The 16,391-nt window shown below is 41.5% G+C and overlaps 1 protein-coding gene across 1 annotated transcript; it reads right to left on the bottom strand.

The window, feature by feature from the left end:
• Positions 1 to 379: 379 nt before the first annotated feature.
• LOC110581211 (olfactory receptor 11L1) lies at positions 380 to 1,351 on the bottom strand. Its single transcript, XM_021690958.1, has one exon. It carries the CDS (start codon positions 1,349 to 1,351, stop codon positions 380 to 382), a length of 972 nt encoding a protein of 323 aa, XP_021546633.1.
• Positions 1,352 to 16,391: the final 15,040 nt, after the last annotated feature.

Here is a 16,391-nt window from a genome sequence, read left to right as displayed (position 1 = left end):
AATTGAATCTATAAAGCCAGTTCCTACCAGTACTTAAAAGATGTATAACTTTTCTATGTGTATGCTTCATGAACTCAGGAGAAATCCTACTATAAAATCTGAAAGTAATGTGTGAAATCATCATGCCCTGAAATCACACAATTAGATTCTCATCAGAAGATGAAAGAAAGTGTCAAAGGATAAGATTGCCCCCAAAATGATTTGATAGAGGCTATTTGTCTTCTGAACAGTTGTTGGCAAGGGGCATGATGAAACTCTTTCATTATGGCTTGTGGAATTCAACATGGTGCCAAGGATGACATTCTGGTTTGAAGGCTCCAAACTTGCCATTCCCATAATCCCCAAATTAATCCACTGTGTGTTCTTGTGCTAATTTTTCTTACCTAACAAAGAAACTCCCCTTCACTCTTACTCCATAGATACCACACTTTTTTCTCATGACTTTTCTAACAGCCTCTTTGAATTCTTGGTTCCTCAAGCTGTAGATAACAGGGTTCAGCAGTGGGGTGACCACAGTGTAGAAGACAGAAATGATCTTGTTGATTTCAGGTGACAGGTGGTCATTGGGGTGAACATACATGGAGATCATGGTCCCATAGTAGATAGTGACAACAGCCAAATGGGAGCCACATGTGGAAAAGGTCTTCATCCGGCCAGAGGCTGAAGGAATTCTCAATATGGTAGATATAATGAAAACATAGGACACAAGTGTAAGAAAAAAGCAAATGCACAGCACTGCAATTGACAGGATAAAGATGACCATCCTGGTGATATACACACTGGAACATGAGAGCTGCATGAGGGGAGGAAGGTCACAGAAGAAATGATTGATCTGGTTAGGACCACAGAAATCCAACTTGGAGATCATTAGGGAGGGCAGAAATCCTGTGCCAACACCTGTCAACCAGGAGATTGCCACCAACTTGGTGCAGATCTCAGGACTCATCAGGAAAGAGTAGTGGAGTGGGCTGCAGATGGCCAGATATTGGTCATAGGCCATCATGGCCAGAAGAAAGCACTCAGTAGCCCCAAAGAATACGAAGAAGTATAGCTGTGCCATACAGGCAGGGAAAGAGATGGCTTGGCCGTGGGAGAACAGGTTGGCTAGGAGAAGGGGCACAATGGTGGATGTATAGCAGATCTCGAGAAAGGAGAGGTGTTTGAGAAATACATACATGGGTGAGTGCAGACGCTGGTCCTGGCTCACCACTGCAATAATGACAACATTCCCTGTGACTGTGAGAAAGTAGATGAGCAGGAAGATGGCAAAGAGCAGTGTATGCCATTCAAGAAGGTTCTGGAATCCTAGCAACTGAAACTCAGTGACACTGGACACATTTGGGGGCTTCATTGCCTGTGGAAGGGAAAATATTTTGCAAAATCACTATATAAAAGCCATGCAAATATTTGTAGCTATTGATGTTTAGCAGTTCAGAGACTAATTTTTTAAAATAATTTAGATCTTTGTATACAACACTTTATAGGGACAAGCATTTTATAGAAACAATTTCATCTTGTTTTTATAAGAAAACATTTCGATATCACAAGCTGAGTGTGGTTGTTAGGTCTTGGAAAGAACCTCAGCAAATTACATTTTTGTGTTCTCTGAAATTTAGAAGTCTCAGATCCAAAGATACAAACAAAGACAGAAACAACAGAGCAAAACAAAACAAAACAAAAAACTAAGAAAACAAAACAAACAAAAAAATCTCTGATGGAAAGCAAACTCGGAAACTAAGCATAACAACAACAATGTTTTTTAAAGCAGGCACATATGGATGCAGTGACTCTCTTTTCTCACCTACGGGTTTTGTCTGATATAGAAGTCAGGCGTAGCTTATCTCCTGTGACGTCTTGGGAAAGTTTATTCATTCTCCTGTCAAACAGTATTTACGGATACCTTGCTCTGTGTGTGTGTGTGTGCGTGTGTGTGTGTGTGAAGCTTTGTGCTGAGCTAACCTTTTCCTCCACCAGTGTCCTTTCTTGCCCAGTTGGATACCATGCTCTGCCACTGAGCATGTATCCTGTATACATTAAATATGTCACCTTCCCTTCGCTTCCTTTCATTCATTCTCAAAGCTAGTCCTGGGTAAAGGCAACATCCACCTGCCATACATGAGCTTCCATGCAATAAAGGAGATGAGAGACGACACATAATGTTGTTGTTTTAAAATTCATAACCATTAACTCCAGTATGTCTTTAATGCTGTGGAACAATGACTGCTCCTTTTTTTATCTATTTACTCTTCCATTCTCCTGAGTGATTAGCTCATACATTTTTTTCCTTTTAAAACTTCCAGCACTTCCTTGTCTATCTATACTTTCAGTGGAAGTCCTATTGTTCTGAAGAAAAATCTGAAATCCTCTAATGGGAATATCCAGACACTCAGGCTACTAAATCCCCACCTCCCACCTTCGGTTCCTCTGCATCTGCTCCCTACATGTTACTCCAAATTAAAGGTCTGTTCCTGGGTTAAGGCAAGTCCCTCCACACATGCTTAGTTCCTACACCCTCCTACATAGTGAAACTTTTTGCAGGTATTACAATTTCTTACTCCCCTGAACTAACGATGGTCTCTATCTGCCAGATCATTTCCTCAGCATGTAAACAGGCTGGTATTCTCTCCCTTTAAATAGAACAAATGGGGTGTTTGGGTGGCTCGGTTGACTGGGCATCTGCCTTCAGCTCAGGTTGTGGTCCTGGGGTCCTGGGATGGAGCCCCACATCAGGCTCCTTGCTTCAGCAGGAGTCTGCTTCTCCCTCTCCCTGGGCGCCTCCCCCCACCACCTCTGCTCATGCTCTCTCTCTCTCACTCATTCTCTCAAATAAGTAAATAAAATCTTAAAAAAAAGAGAGAACAAAAAGGATAAGGTCTTGATGTCATTCTGTTCTCTAAAACCTACTGCCTGCATCTGTCCACTCACTTGTACTCCTTCCCTTCTTGAGGGTGTTGTCCCTGTCAACTGCCTGCACCCCCCTTGAATCCACTGTAATCAGGGGTTTTCCCTCACCACTCCACCAAAATAGTAATGCCACATTTCAGTGGCTCTTCAAGCATCCCTAGTGGTCTTAATCTCTTGTCAGCTTGGCTGAATTGATTCCACTGTGTTCCTGGGTCACCTCTTGTCACTTAACATGCCCAGCTATGTGTCCTCTGAATTCAGCTACAGACCTGCCTTTCACATTGTATCCATTTATTTGTTTAGCATCTCTCCACATCCTCCAACCTGTTAATGTAGGACCTCAGGGTTGAACACCTCTCAATGTACCCTCATTCCCCTTGAGGTTTGATGCAGGCTCTTGACTGTAAATGCTATTACCTGGCCCTCAACACCAAAATGTGTGTATCAAGCTTGACTATAAGCCTCATGTAAACAATTTCCCTATTTGAAAGCACACTGACATGTCTAATTAGTATCTGGAACTTAACACTAATTAACCTGCATCTCTTTATCACCCAAGAGTCTTCCCTTAGTCTGTCGGCCACATCTCATCAATGGTTACTCCATCTTCCCACTGGCTCAGGCCAGGAAACTTGACTTTTGTTTTTCTCACACCTAGTATCTGATTTCTCGCCAAAATCATCTGGCTCCACCTGGAAATATATGCAGAAAAAGTGCCACTTCCTCTCACCTGGATTGTTCAATAGTCTCCTTGCATCTGCCCTTGTTCAGTAAGTACTCAATAAAGCGCCCCGCATGAAACTTTTAAAACAGAGGGAAGGAAGGAGGGAGGGAGGGAGGGAGGGAGGGAGGGAGGAAGGAAGGAAGGAAGGAAGGAAGGAAGGAAGGAAGGAAGGAAGGAAGGAAGGAAGGAAAAGAGAGAAGAGAAAAAGGGAAAGACAGACAGAGGACAGCATGTGTCACTCCTCTTCTCAAAGCCCACAGTGGCACCCAGCTTACTGGGTATACTGGGAGCACATGGTACTGTGAATCATTCCTGATACATGAGTAAATCAATGTGGCCAATCAGCTCATGCACACATCAGGAATCAACTGTTCTGTTAATACATTGTTTTAGTTCACTATTTTTGCTGTGTTCTATTTCTTCCTCTCACACTTGAGTGAAATCATTGGGAATTTTATCTTCATTTGACAATGAAAAATTCATGTGGAATGAAAATAATATCTTAATAAAATCTATGCCCTGTTACCAGGGATGCAATCCTGGATGTCTCTTATACATATTGAACTGTGTGGTATGTGATTTCTTAAAGCTTAAGAAGCAAAAGAAAAGCCAAAGCCTTTCCAGTGTAGCAGGCCCTACTTCTCTCCTCCCATCTCCTCTGCAGTCTCTTCCTCCACTTTTCTCCTATCCCATTCGCTCCCAACACTCCAGCTCCCTTCGTATTGTGGAAACAACGTAGGTCTTGACTCCTTTTCTGTTCAACGCATTAAGTTCCATGGGATATTATCTCTGTATTTCTAAGCGGCTCCTACCCTAGTCTGCTCAGATAGCACCTTCTCCATGACATCTTCTCTGGCTACTCTACAGCCATTCCGGGAGCTCAGGACTTCAATTCAATGCTCAATGCTAGCAGTACCTTAATTATGTTGAGCTAAAAAATAAAACAAAAACCAAATAAATGAAAATGAAAACATCTGCCTCCCAAAAATGCTGAGTCTACTTTAGTACTAGCACCACCAGAGCAACCTCAGAAATTATATGAAATTATATGAAAATAAACATTAAAAATATTATTGTTGGAATCTTGCTTAGAGTCAACTAAACGGCCTTTGACTCTTAAAAACTCTTTCTTGGTTACTTTTCAGTTACTACAGATTTATATGCTAAACAATTTAGGCAAAACCGTTTGCTTAGTTTTCACATAGAGCATCAGCAAAGGCTAAAATCGCCTTGATAATGAGGAAGAGTTTATTGAAGTCTGTGTAATTTCAGAATTCAATGTCAACAAAGCAAACAATACAACAAAATTTATGTCACTTGACACTAAAACACACACCACGTTGATTTCCTTCCGAAAACCTTTGTGCCTGTCTACATGAGCCTCTCCTACCTGTCTTTTTTCCCAGCATGGAGAGCCCTAAAATGTCCCTGCTCCAGGATCTGCCTTGCCCTCCTTGAACCCACAAGTGGGCTGTGCTTTCCTCATGCAAGTGGAAATTTGCCATCTCCTCTGCTGGGGTTTGACCCGGAAGAAGCTGTCTTCTCCTTTTAATGACTGGTTTCTTGGGGACCTGGCCCTTCTGAGAATCCTGGTCCCCAGATTTTTTTTTTCTGTAATTTGTTAATCGAGCTAGTAAACAATGGAACCAATCTCCTGAGATTCAGCTCTACCCACTGAAGCTTAGATGTCTATAACACATTCAGGATAAATGAATTTTCACATTCTTTTGGAGAGGTATTTTTTTGAAATTAGGATTGGTCTCAAAAATGTTGGGATAAAAATTGAATCAAAAAGACAGTTTTTCTAAAATATAGTGAGCAGGCAATTAGTGGATCACCTATCCTGAGAACTGGATATAGGAGAGCTGCTTTTTCTTGAATGGCATTTTGCCATCATATTTTAATTGAAAGTATAACTAAATGAAAAAACAAAAATAATTTATGACTGAAAATTAATTAATTTATGCAATGAGAGCAATCTGTACCCAAGCTCATTCTAAATGTGAATCTGTCAATATATCTATGAAAATGCAATATCTGAATTTGTCTGAGAGGCTGTTCAGTTTGAGTTTTGGAAGATGAGTTGGAAAAGAAAAGGTTCTCAAATCATCTGTAATATAGCAGTATTAAAAACAAAACAAAACCAAAACAAGAACACAGAGAAAAAAATAAAACAAAAAATTCAAGTGTATGAAGAAAGGTCATTATAATCAGATGCATTGATGTTTGTGTTAACTAATATCATTTTTTGGAAATAATATGATTCATGTGTATACTTTTTAGAAAACTTGGAAATAGAAGTAGACAAAAGTATCAGTACATTTATCTTGGTGTGATATACATAAATGGATATTTATTTTTAACTAAACAGCATAATTGTTAATTAATATGCAATAAATTCTAATAAAAATAATTTTTGTGTAAACTGTGATGAAATAAAATATATAGCAAATGGCCACAACTGTATACAGTTCCTTAGGGTATGTTGTATGCTGCAGCATCAGAGGCCATCATGCTTATAGGTAATAAAGGCTGTTGGGAAGAATATTCAGATTACTTGCGGGTGGGATCCATAGTACTGTCTGCCAGAGTTAGGCACTTGAAGTCTTACCTTCCAAAGTTTTTGGTGAGTTCTACATATGGGGTGATACAATTAGGTTAGTACTGTATAGTCGTACTACCGTATCCGGGCTATTTTTATAGCTAATTATATAGCCTGGATCATTTTGGCATTTTTTTTGCTATTACTTTTACAACTACTTCCATCATAGGTCTTTTTTTATGCTATTAGATTTGGGGGAACAAAATTAAACGCCATTGATAGACTCCATGGTAGTCTTGTGTGAGGGGGACTTTTCATATCTAATCTCAAGTCTAGGTTTGTAATTCCTGCATGTTTGCAGGAAAAAAAAAATGAAAGGCAAGATAGGGTCTTCACAGCAGATTGTGCAGGATAGGGTCTTCACAGCAGATTGGGCACTCTGACAGTTTTCTCTGGCGCTTCCATCTGTATACATCAGCTGCAGCTCCACTCAAGTTGATGGGATGGTGTCCATGCCTACAAAGATCATCACTGCTTACATGTGAGGGACAGCCAGCCGGCAGGCACCTGGGACGTGAGCAGTACCTATATACATACATACCCACAACCAGAAAGTGTCTTCACAAATCAGGCTTCACAGATCAACCTGGCTTCCTGGTGAGAGCAAACCATGGGAGGCGGGCGGCCCATGAAGCTTCCCTCTAATATTCAAGCATGTGGTGACAAGGGTGGGTGTCTCTTCTCTGGCAAGAGAAGATATTAGAGCACAGGTAAATAAACATCACCTTTAAAACTAAGCTGGATAGGGCGCCTGGGTGGCTCAGATGGTTAAGTGTCTGCCTTCGGCTCAGGTCATGATCCCGGGGTCCTGGGATCGAGTCCCGCATCGGGCTCCCTGCTGGGCGGGGAGCCTGCTTCTCCCTCTGCCTCTGCCTCTCTCTCTCTCTCTGACTCTCATGAATAAATAAATAAAACATTAAAACTAAGCTGGATAATGAGGATTAAAAACCTATCATGAAATATGTAAACTGCAAGCCATGGTACACATTTGTAGGTTTCTAAGTGTTTATGTCATTAAAAGCCTTCCAAACCTACAAATGTGCACTATATAGAACATAGTGCCTCTCCTTCACTGGGTGATCTTTTCCTCACTACTCCCGGCCATCAATTATCTTGGGTATTCTTTCCAATAGCTTTATATTTCCCATGAGCATCCTGGCTTCTGATAGTGCAATATGCAATCTATTGTAAGGAACATTCATAATGGCCATTTGCTCTGTATTTTATTTCACAGTGCAGCAATTCTAATTGATTTCTTATTTCAAACATTATAAACTTATTCTTACTGAAGTTTATTACATATTAATTAAGAATTATGTTACTGCATTAAAAATAAATATCCATGTAGATGCATCACGTCAAAACAAATTTACAGATAATTTTAAATATTCTAATTTTCATTTCAGGAATCATATTTTAAAATTCCTCTTTTATATTTCTCAGTAAAGTTGATATTTTAAGGTTTTCTTCATTGTTGTATGATGAATTTATCAGTGCACAGAGAAATTTGAAACTGGGTAATTATCACTATGATATGAAGGATTATATAAAAATTATAGATATTTAATAGTAAGCTTAAACCTAACCAAATGTTGCTGAAAGTCATTTCAAATTAAGAGAATTGAGAGTATTTCATTGTAATAACAACCTAATTTCAGTGTAACATGCAAAATAATGATACTCTTATTATAATAATACAGCCAACATTTTTTGAGCATTTATTTAATTGGAGTCATGGTGCTTTACATATAGTTCTTCATCTTTTACAATACTGTTTACAGTATTTTACTGTTTACAATAGCTATACATGTTGGGCATCAATCTACAAGTAAGAAAGCTAAGGCCTAGAAAGTAAGTGATTCTTTCAAGGTCACTGAGCTCAAGGTCACTATGGAACCATTAGCTGCCCCCAGAATGTCTGGATATAGAGGCCATGTTGGCACAGAATTTCTTCCTACTTCTCTAGGTAAGAGTGGTAGAGTCTTGTCCTACCAGATACACTTGTTCACAAAATAATGGGGGGAGTAACTGCATGCCAATGAACAGAAGTCTCACACAGTACGCATGGGGACAGACAGCTTCATCTGCAGCCTTCCTCGAGCACACTGCCGTCACTCTTGAGGGCCGTGCTTGAGAAGCTCCTAGCTGATGTGGTATGTGCTCAGTGGAGGATGTTGTGATGCTTTAGAATTATGCCAAGAAAAAAGTAATGAGGGGTACCTGGGTGGTTCAGTCAGTTAAGCATGACCTTGGGTTCAGGTCATGATCTCCAGGGCCTGGGATCAAGCCCTGCATTGGGCTTCCTGCTCAGCAGGGAGGCTGCTTCTCTCTCTCTCTCTCAAATAAATGAATAAAATCTTTTAAGAAAAAGAGAAAAAAAGTAAAGAAAAAGAAGTGGAGGTATTTCAGCTGATTTGAAGAAGATAAATATGGATGATTTTATAGATTGAACAGTTTTATGAAAGAAATTAAAATTGCTCTATTTCATCTTTAAAGGAGAGATGCCATTAACAGATGGTGCCTTTAGGGAAATATATTTTGGTCCAATAAAAAGAAAGACATTCTAAAACTCAGGCTTGATATTGTTCAAGCACAGGAAATATCATCACTCACTTACGTATTATACAAGCAAATAATTGTTGAATAGATAAGATAGACATCCAAGTGTTTTGAGAAATGTAATTCTGTGATCTCATAGACCAAAGTTACTTTGAATTAAATTAGGGGCACAGTTTGCTGACAACATCTAAATTTAACTTTGTCAGTGTCATATTGCCTTTGTAGAACTGTAGAAATGAGGTGGGGTGGTTTCCAGAACGCATTCATCACAGACCTTTATTTCCAAAGTAGATTCACCACCTCCCTCAACTCCCATTCTGACCCCTTAACATTGCTTACCTGTGTTAGGGACTTAATGTGTGGTGGGTGGAGACAGAATTCTAAGTTCATGAATTTAAATTATATGCAGAGTTATTTTCAAATTCTACTTAAGTTTTTTATAAAGTAAAAATGAGGATTATCCAAACATTATATCTCATTGCTTGCTGCATTCTCTACAGTTATATGATGTGGTGGGGCCATTATGGGTATAAGGAATGCTTTGGGCTACCTCTGCCAAACAGTGATTGGTGATACCGTATTTTTTAGAAATCCTTAATGTCCAAGGACAAACTTGGGCAATGCATTTTTTTTTTTTTTATAGAACTACCTTCTAGAATCAAGTAACTGAAAAACTGATGCAGTAATTGAAACAACCAGCTGAAGATAATACCCAATGTAGAAATCAATAATTATTCTTTTCAAGACAGCCATGTTTTGAAATTAGCAGGTAATTTGCTATTATTTTGATAAACCCCCTGGCATATAATTATGAAGAAAACCTTCACTTTTGAACATCTCCATGTTGGACACACAGTGGAAATAAAGAAATTCAGAACAATTAGCCCCTGCACACAGCTGAACAGATGATGTCCCCAGCAATTTGCATTTTCCTTCCTTTCTCTCGGGTGCATTGTATGACTGGATGGTGAAGGGTTTGGACAAGCATTTGTTGAGTATGTATGAGATGCCAGGCCCTCCATGCACAAAAACCCATATAAGCCTTATAAAAGAACCCGTTTCACCCACAGACACAGAGAGGCTTACATAACTCACCAGGGTCACCTGAGGGTATTTGAAGGACATAATATCACTCACCAGGGTCAGAGCACCAGTGTTTGAAAGCAGGTCTATTTTAGCTTCAAATCCACCATCTTTCAGTGCCATGCTCTGCTTTTAGGGCAATTCTGGGAATTGTACATGCTATTTCAGTGGAATCAAGCTCAAAGAACACCAAAGGAAATGAGTAAATGTTAGTTATACTAATGATAGAAGGTTTGTTATCCTGCTGGTAATTCAGGAGCTAGCACAAGAGACAAATGAGGGGGAGACGACTTATACCCGCATGAAAGAAAATTCCTACCATGGAAGTGGTGGGGTGGGGTCTGAACAGGATAGGTAGTCGGGAAAATCCTCCTCAGGGGACTAGGAAGAGTCTTCAGATGTAGCACCTGCGGCTGATACCACAACACTGATCCAGGAAAACCTGCTCTCCAGAGATACTGCACCTTAAAACTGTTTTCGGTCTTTTAAATTTTACTCTTAAAGGCCCAGCTCTGATATTACAGGTATTCCCCTTTCTGAAAGCTTGAATTACTCCATTTCACTTTTATGAGAGACTTACCTTAGCATCTGCTTTTACAAGCCAAAAGAAATCTGAAGAGGATTTTTGCTTTTACAAAAGAGGTGGAGAGCAAAACTAGCATTCAGTGTTTGTTTTTGCAGAGAGCAGTTACAGAGGGGGTACGCGCCCGGAGCAGCAAGGGTGGCCCCACAAAGCTCACTCCCCAGGACCTACACTGAGCATCAGGCCACCATAGCTTTGCACTTTGTGAGCATCTGTGCTTTATCTTGATTTGTTTTGTGCATTTGTCAGCAAGATGCATCCCTAGGTATCAGAAAAACCTAAGAGAGGTTGTTTTGGGGTCTGGAAATGCTCAAAAATGTTCTGTGTAAGTTAATGACGTTTGCTTCTTTTTTTTAATGTATCCACTTAATTTTTTTTTTTATTATGCTCAGTTAGACAGCATATGGTACGTCATGAGTTTTTGTTGTAGGGCTCAGTGATTCATTGGTACGCATTTTGGTTCACAAAAGGTTTCATATGAATGCTCCACTTTTGGGAAGAACGTATAACTTTATTTATACTTTGAGGATGTATTCATTTATTTAAAAAATAAGGTTAAACTTTGCAAAAATTTTTTTTTTTTTTTTTTTTTTGTAATTGAGTGCTTGTGTCCAGTCTTGGGAAACCCTTTTCAAATATCACCATGAATTCTTCCTGATTTCTCTCCCATCCTGCCACTAATTAAAACAATGTATATGCCCTTTTCTCTTTCTTTAAATCTTTTTTTTTAAAGAGTTTATTTATCCATTTGACAGAGAGAGAGAGAGCACAAGAGGGGGAAAGGGAGAAGCAGACTCCCCAGTGAGCTGGGAGCCCAACATGGGGCTCAATCCCAGGACCTGGAGATCATGACCTGAGCCGAAGGCAGACGCTTAATCATCTGAGCCACCCAGGTGGCCCTCTTTCTTTAAATCTTACAGAAAGCAGGAAAAATCCTCCTCTTTGACTCATGCTTTTCCTTCTTATGCTATAGTGTGTTTGCAGAAGACTCTTGAAACCACAGACATTCTTAGCATGGGGCATATCATGATGTACTAAGCGTCAAAGCCTATTTTGTGTCAAACCGATTTACAACAATAGCATTATATGAAACACTAGATTCCATACGAGGCCATTAACTGCAAATGTGTGAAAGTCTATATATATATGGAAATGCCTCTGCTTTTTCCTAAGTATTTTACATAGACTGGAGATAGAAAAAGGAGTCAAGATATTGCACTCATTGGAGAGTCTTTCACAGGCCTGGCTTGGAGGGATGGCCCGAGAGGCCTAGAAGGTCTGTTTTTACATTTAGTGGATATACAATAATGGGATCTGTATAAATACAGTTGTGTTCAGGCTGCTTCTACAAGCTGGGAGAAGTTCACATGTCCCATTTTACCCCATACCCCCAGCCACACTGGAGCATCCCTGAGGATAGGCAAAGCCTCTAATTCACAGTGACCTTAGGGCTTCAAAACCCAAACCACTGGGAAAGACAACCACAGGGTATCACATTCTGTGACAATCACTGAAAATCTGTCATCAGTGCCCATTTCCCACAAATAAAAATCTAAACATATTTGTAGAACATGCAAAACTGGTCATCAGCCGGTCTTTTCCTGGTCACAGCTGGACCAGGAACCATGTCAAACTACGGGACCTTCTGAGACGCCCAGTGTTCTCTCACACCTGCACTGAGTTTTGCACTTGTGTTTATTCGGACCAGATTCCCCTAGAACTACAGAGGCTGGCTGGCCGTTCCAGATCTCCCTGGAAACTATATTCCAAGAGTAGCTCCCTTGTGAAACTTTTCTCCACATGCCTCAATCTGGTTGGCGCATTTGTCCACCCTCGTGGGTGCATCTGGGAAATTCTGCCACTACCTTGTTATTCTGTCCACGTGCCCGTTCTATCCTAAGGCTGGATATAAGCTCTGGGGTCTTCTTCTTAATTAGCTCTGCATTTGATCCCAATACCTGGTGCCTAGCTCTTACTCTGTGCGGTCTGAGTGAAGGACTTTGGAATAAAAATATGAACAGGGTACATTTCTTGTCCTTAAGTCCCTCAAATTACGCAAAAGGAGATTCTAATGTAAATCACTTTTTTAATGTAGCATTACTACATAAATCTACCTTTGCTAGCATGCACAGACAGGGAATGGAGCTCGCGTGTGCGGGAAACCGGCCAAGGGGTGGCATTTCTCCCACTGCACCATCCAGTGCCTCCAACACCCCTTGTCCTCCCTTAGAGTCATGAGGACCTTCTCTGGTTTAACTCTTCTTCCCGGATTCCCTCCATGGAAACAGAGGTGCACGGGGTGCAGGTGCCCCTTAACTAACTAGGGAAAGTTGAGGCTGTGTTCCCAGAGGACGTTTGAAAACCTTAGCTCAATAAACCACCAATGCAGTCTCTGGGGGAAAGGGAACAATAGTGAGGCAGAGTGTAACTGCTGAATGAAAAGCAACCAAGATCCTTTTAAAAACCACAAACAGGAAGGAAAGTGCTGGGTCAGCGGCTGTTGCTTTTTAAGTTTGAACTTTTTTTTTTTTTTTTTCCTGTGGAGTAGAAGGAGCTTGGGTGGAGGAGACTCTGAATCCCCAGAGCTGAGGCGAACAGTGAGGCCCGGGAGAGCTGAGGGTCTTGGTGAGAAGGACAAGGGACTTGGCTAGGGAAGAAAATATGGATGCCCTGGAGACAGGGAAGGTGAGCAGAGAGGAATATTCAAAGGATGGAGGAGCCCATGTTGTCAGAGAAAACAGGACACAAACGGAGAGGGGGACTAGAGAAGGAGTATTAGTGAAAGTCGGGGTGGATTTGGAACTATGCAAACCTGAAAACGTCAGAGGTAAGAATCTAGGAGGGAGTGCACCAAAATAGGGTTGCAGCAACACAAAGAGGTGTTCTATTCACCTTAGAAGAAAGATCATGAGAAAATACAAATTTCAGTTAGAACAACCCTACTAAACAAAAAAGTGCCACTTTTTTGGTCACTTCCCATCGTATCTGTAAATACAGTGAAATCAAATTATAATCCATTCCACTAGTTACCTGCACAGATAGGCTGCAAGGGAAGCAAACATTTTTCTAAGAACAACGATGCCACAGACCTCATTCCCCAGCTAACAAGCCTGGAGACAAAACAGAGCTTAAACTCAGCTACCCTGGAATCAGCTGGGGGAGAAATGTCCTCTGATGTCAGCTCACTCACTCAGCCTCACCCTGCTGAAGACCCCTGCGACCCCCAGACGGGAAGCCAGCAAGCTCCTCTTAGCCTCTGGGAATTAGGAAATCTGCATTCAAGTGAGCTGTAGTATCAATTCATCCATACATTTGAGCACATATGTGGCTTTACTGTGTCTCCCAATACAATAGAGATGTTTCTAACATCGCTGAGAGTCTCAGGGGTATCAATAAAAAGCAAAATAATATGTGTAACATGTAGAAAAATACGGATCTCACTTTTGACATAATATTGTCATCTTTGAAATTCCTTCATCCATTAGCTTCTAAGATAAACTGTGCTGATCCGCTCATTCACTGGTTATTTATTCAACTAGTACTTACTGGGTGTCCAAATATGCCAGTCACTCCTCAAGGTATTGGGGATATAGCATTGAACAAAACGGAGAAAAATCTCCCTGTCCTCATGTCGCTGAAGTTCCGTCTCATCTTCTTCCATCTATCTTGCTATTTTTCTTTACTTAAATATACTTACTCCTACCAGACCCTGCATCCGGTGTGTGGTATCTGTGAGTCCATCTCATCCCCTGAAAGGCACTGTAGGAGTGGAACTAGCAACGTCCTCCTATCTTAGAGGACGTCTGGCACAGAGAGGTGGACATGGCCTCCTCTAAACCCCCTTAGCTAGAAAGTGGCACAGTCTTCAGCCTGGGCCAGTGTCTGCTTTTCTGCTGAGGAGCCCTGCACCCTTTTACTTTCTTTTCTAACTTCACATCTTTGCTGCTTTGCTCATACCTGCATCTGTTTGCTCTCAAAAGAAAATCTAGTTTATTTATCCACCTAGCCTTTGGCAGATGACCTCAAGCCTTTCAGACCCTGCGCACCACCAAAGCTTCAGGCCAAGCCCTCATCCTTAGAATAAGGACCCACGGGGTGCCTGGGTGGCTCGGTAGGAGAAGCTTCGGACTCTCAGTTTCCACTCAGGTCGTGATCTCAGGGTCATGAGATCAAAACCCTCTCCTCCTTGTTGGGCTCCTCGCTCAGCGGGGCTTCTGCTGGAGATTTCCTCTCCCTCTACCCCTCCCCTCACTCACTCTCTCTCTCTCTCTCTCTCAAATACATAAATAAATCTTTAAAAAAATGAATAAGGACCACAAACCTCACAGGAGCTCCAAAGACCTGAGTCATCAGTCCCCACCTCTGACTGGGGCCTTATCTGCTGCTGCTCATCCTCATCTGGCCCCACACACAGCCCGCCTGGAGGGCTCTGGTCACGGGGTGAGTCCTGCTCCCTCCCACCACAGTCCATGTTTGTGTGCCCTGTGACCTCTGGCTCCTGTGTTGCTGGCTCCCCTTCCTGCTTCCTCCTCGCACGGCCCTTCAGTTGTTAGCTCAGGGACTCCCCGGGACCTTTACCCTAAGCCTGCAGGCTAGTTCAGAGTCCTCTGTTATAGTCTTGTAGCATTGCTGAGCATCCTTTCCCCACGATTACTTTGTAATTGCCTGCATTCTCCTGATGCATCCTAAGGCTCCTCGAGAGCTGGGACATAATATGTCTTTTGCTTACCCTTGCGTCTGGGACTCTGGCTCCCAACGGACCTGTGCTGCGGACGGACTGGATGGTTTGGAATAGGCATACGCACCATCACTTCAAATTCAACAAAATGGAAATTACATTTTGCTCAGTGACAGACACTCCCTGCATTTGCCACCTTTCAGGTGACCTAATGACCTCACTATACTTACCCTGAATAGGGATCACATCTTCTCTTCAAATTATCTTGCTCCTTACGTGTCTTTCTCAGTCTCCCCCACTTCAGAGGTGCGCAGCGCTGATGGGCCATGCTTGAATTACTCCTTCTCAGGAAAGCGGCAACTTACAGCCTTGTCATCTCCAAAATGTGCTTTGCAACAGTAATAACAGGCATGCAGTCCTTAGAGACCCTCTTTGAACTATGCCAAATACTTATATTCCAAATAGTTGCTTGGCTATGCTAACCTGTCATTATTCTACACATATCTATCCAGGAGTCTCCACATCAGCTCATCTACTCAGTTCTTTATCATGAGCTAATTAATGGGGGGGTAGAAAATTAAAGTTTGGAAAATATTTTAAGAAATTATTATGCCATATAAGAGTGCCTGGGTGGCTCACTTGGTTAAGCGTCTGCCTTTTGCTCAGGTCATGATCCCAGGGTCCTAGGATCCACCGCCACATGGGGCTCAGCAGGAAGCCTGCTTCTCAGTCTCCAGCTCCCCCTGCTTGTACTCTCTCTCTCTTTCTGTCAAATAAATAAATAAAAATCTTTTTAAAAAAGAGAAATTATTATGCCTTATAAGGATAAGAAGGCCATGGGGTAGTTGAGTGCTGTGAATTGTGTAACACTGTTGAATCACAGACCTGTACGTCTGAAACAAATAATACATTATATGTTAAAAAAAGAAGAAGAAGATAGCAGGAGGGGAAGAATGAAAGGAGGGGGAAATGAACCAAGAGAGACAATGGACTCTGAAAAACAAACTGAGGGTTCTAGAGGGGAGGGGTTGGGAGGATGGGTTAGCCTGGTGGTGGGTATTGAGGAGGGCACGTTCTGCATGGAGCATTGGGTGTTATGCACAAACAATGAATCATGGAACACTTCATCTAAAACTAATGATGTAATGTATGGGGATTAACATAACATAGTAATAAAAAAAAAAAAGAAAGCAGAGAGGGGGACAAACCATGAGACTCTTAATCATAGGAACCAAACTGAGGGTTGCTGGAGTGGGGG

This window comes from Neomonachus schauinslandi, chromosome 7 (genome assembly GCF_002201575.2).
Source record: "Neomonachus schauinslandi chromosome 7, ASM220157v2, whole genome shotgun sequence".
In the NCBI taxonomy this organism is placed as follows: Eukaryota; Metazoa; Chordata; class Mammalia; order Carnivora; family Phocidae; genus Neomonachus; species Neomonachus schauinslandi.
This window is presented reverse-complemented; position numbering and strand designations above follow the sequence as displayed.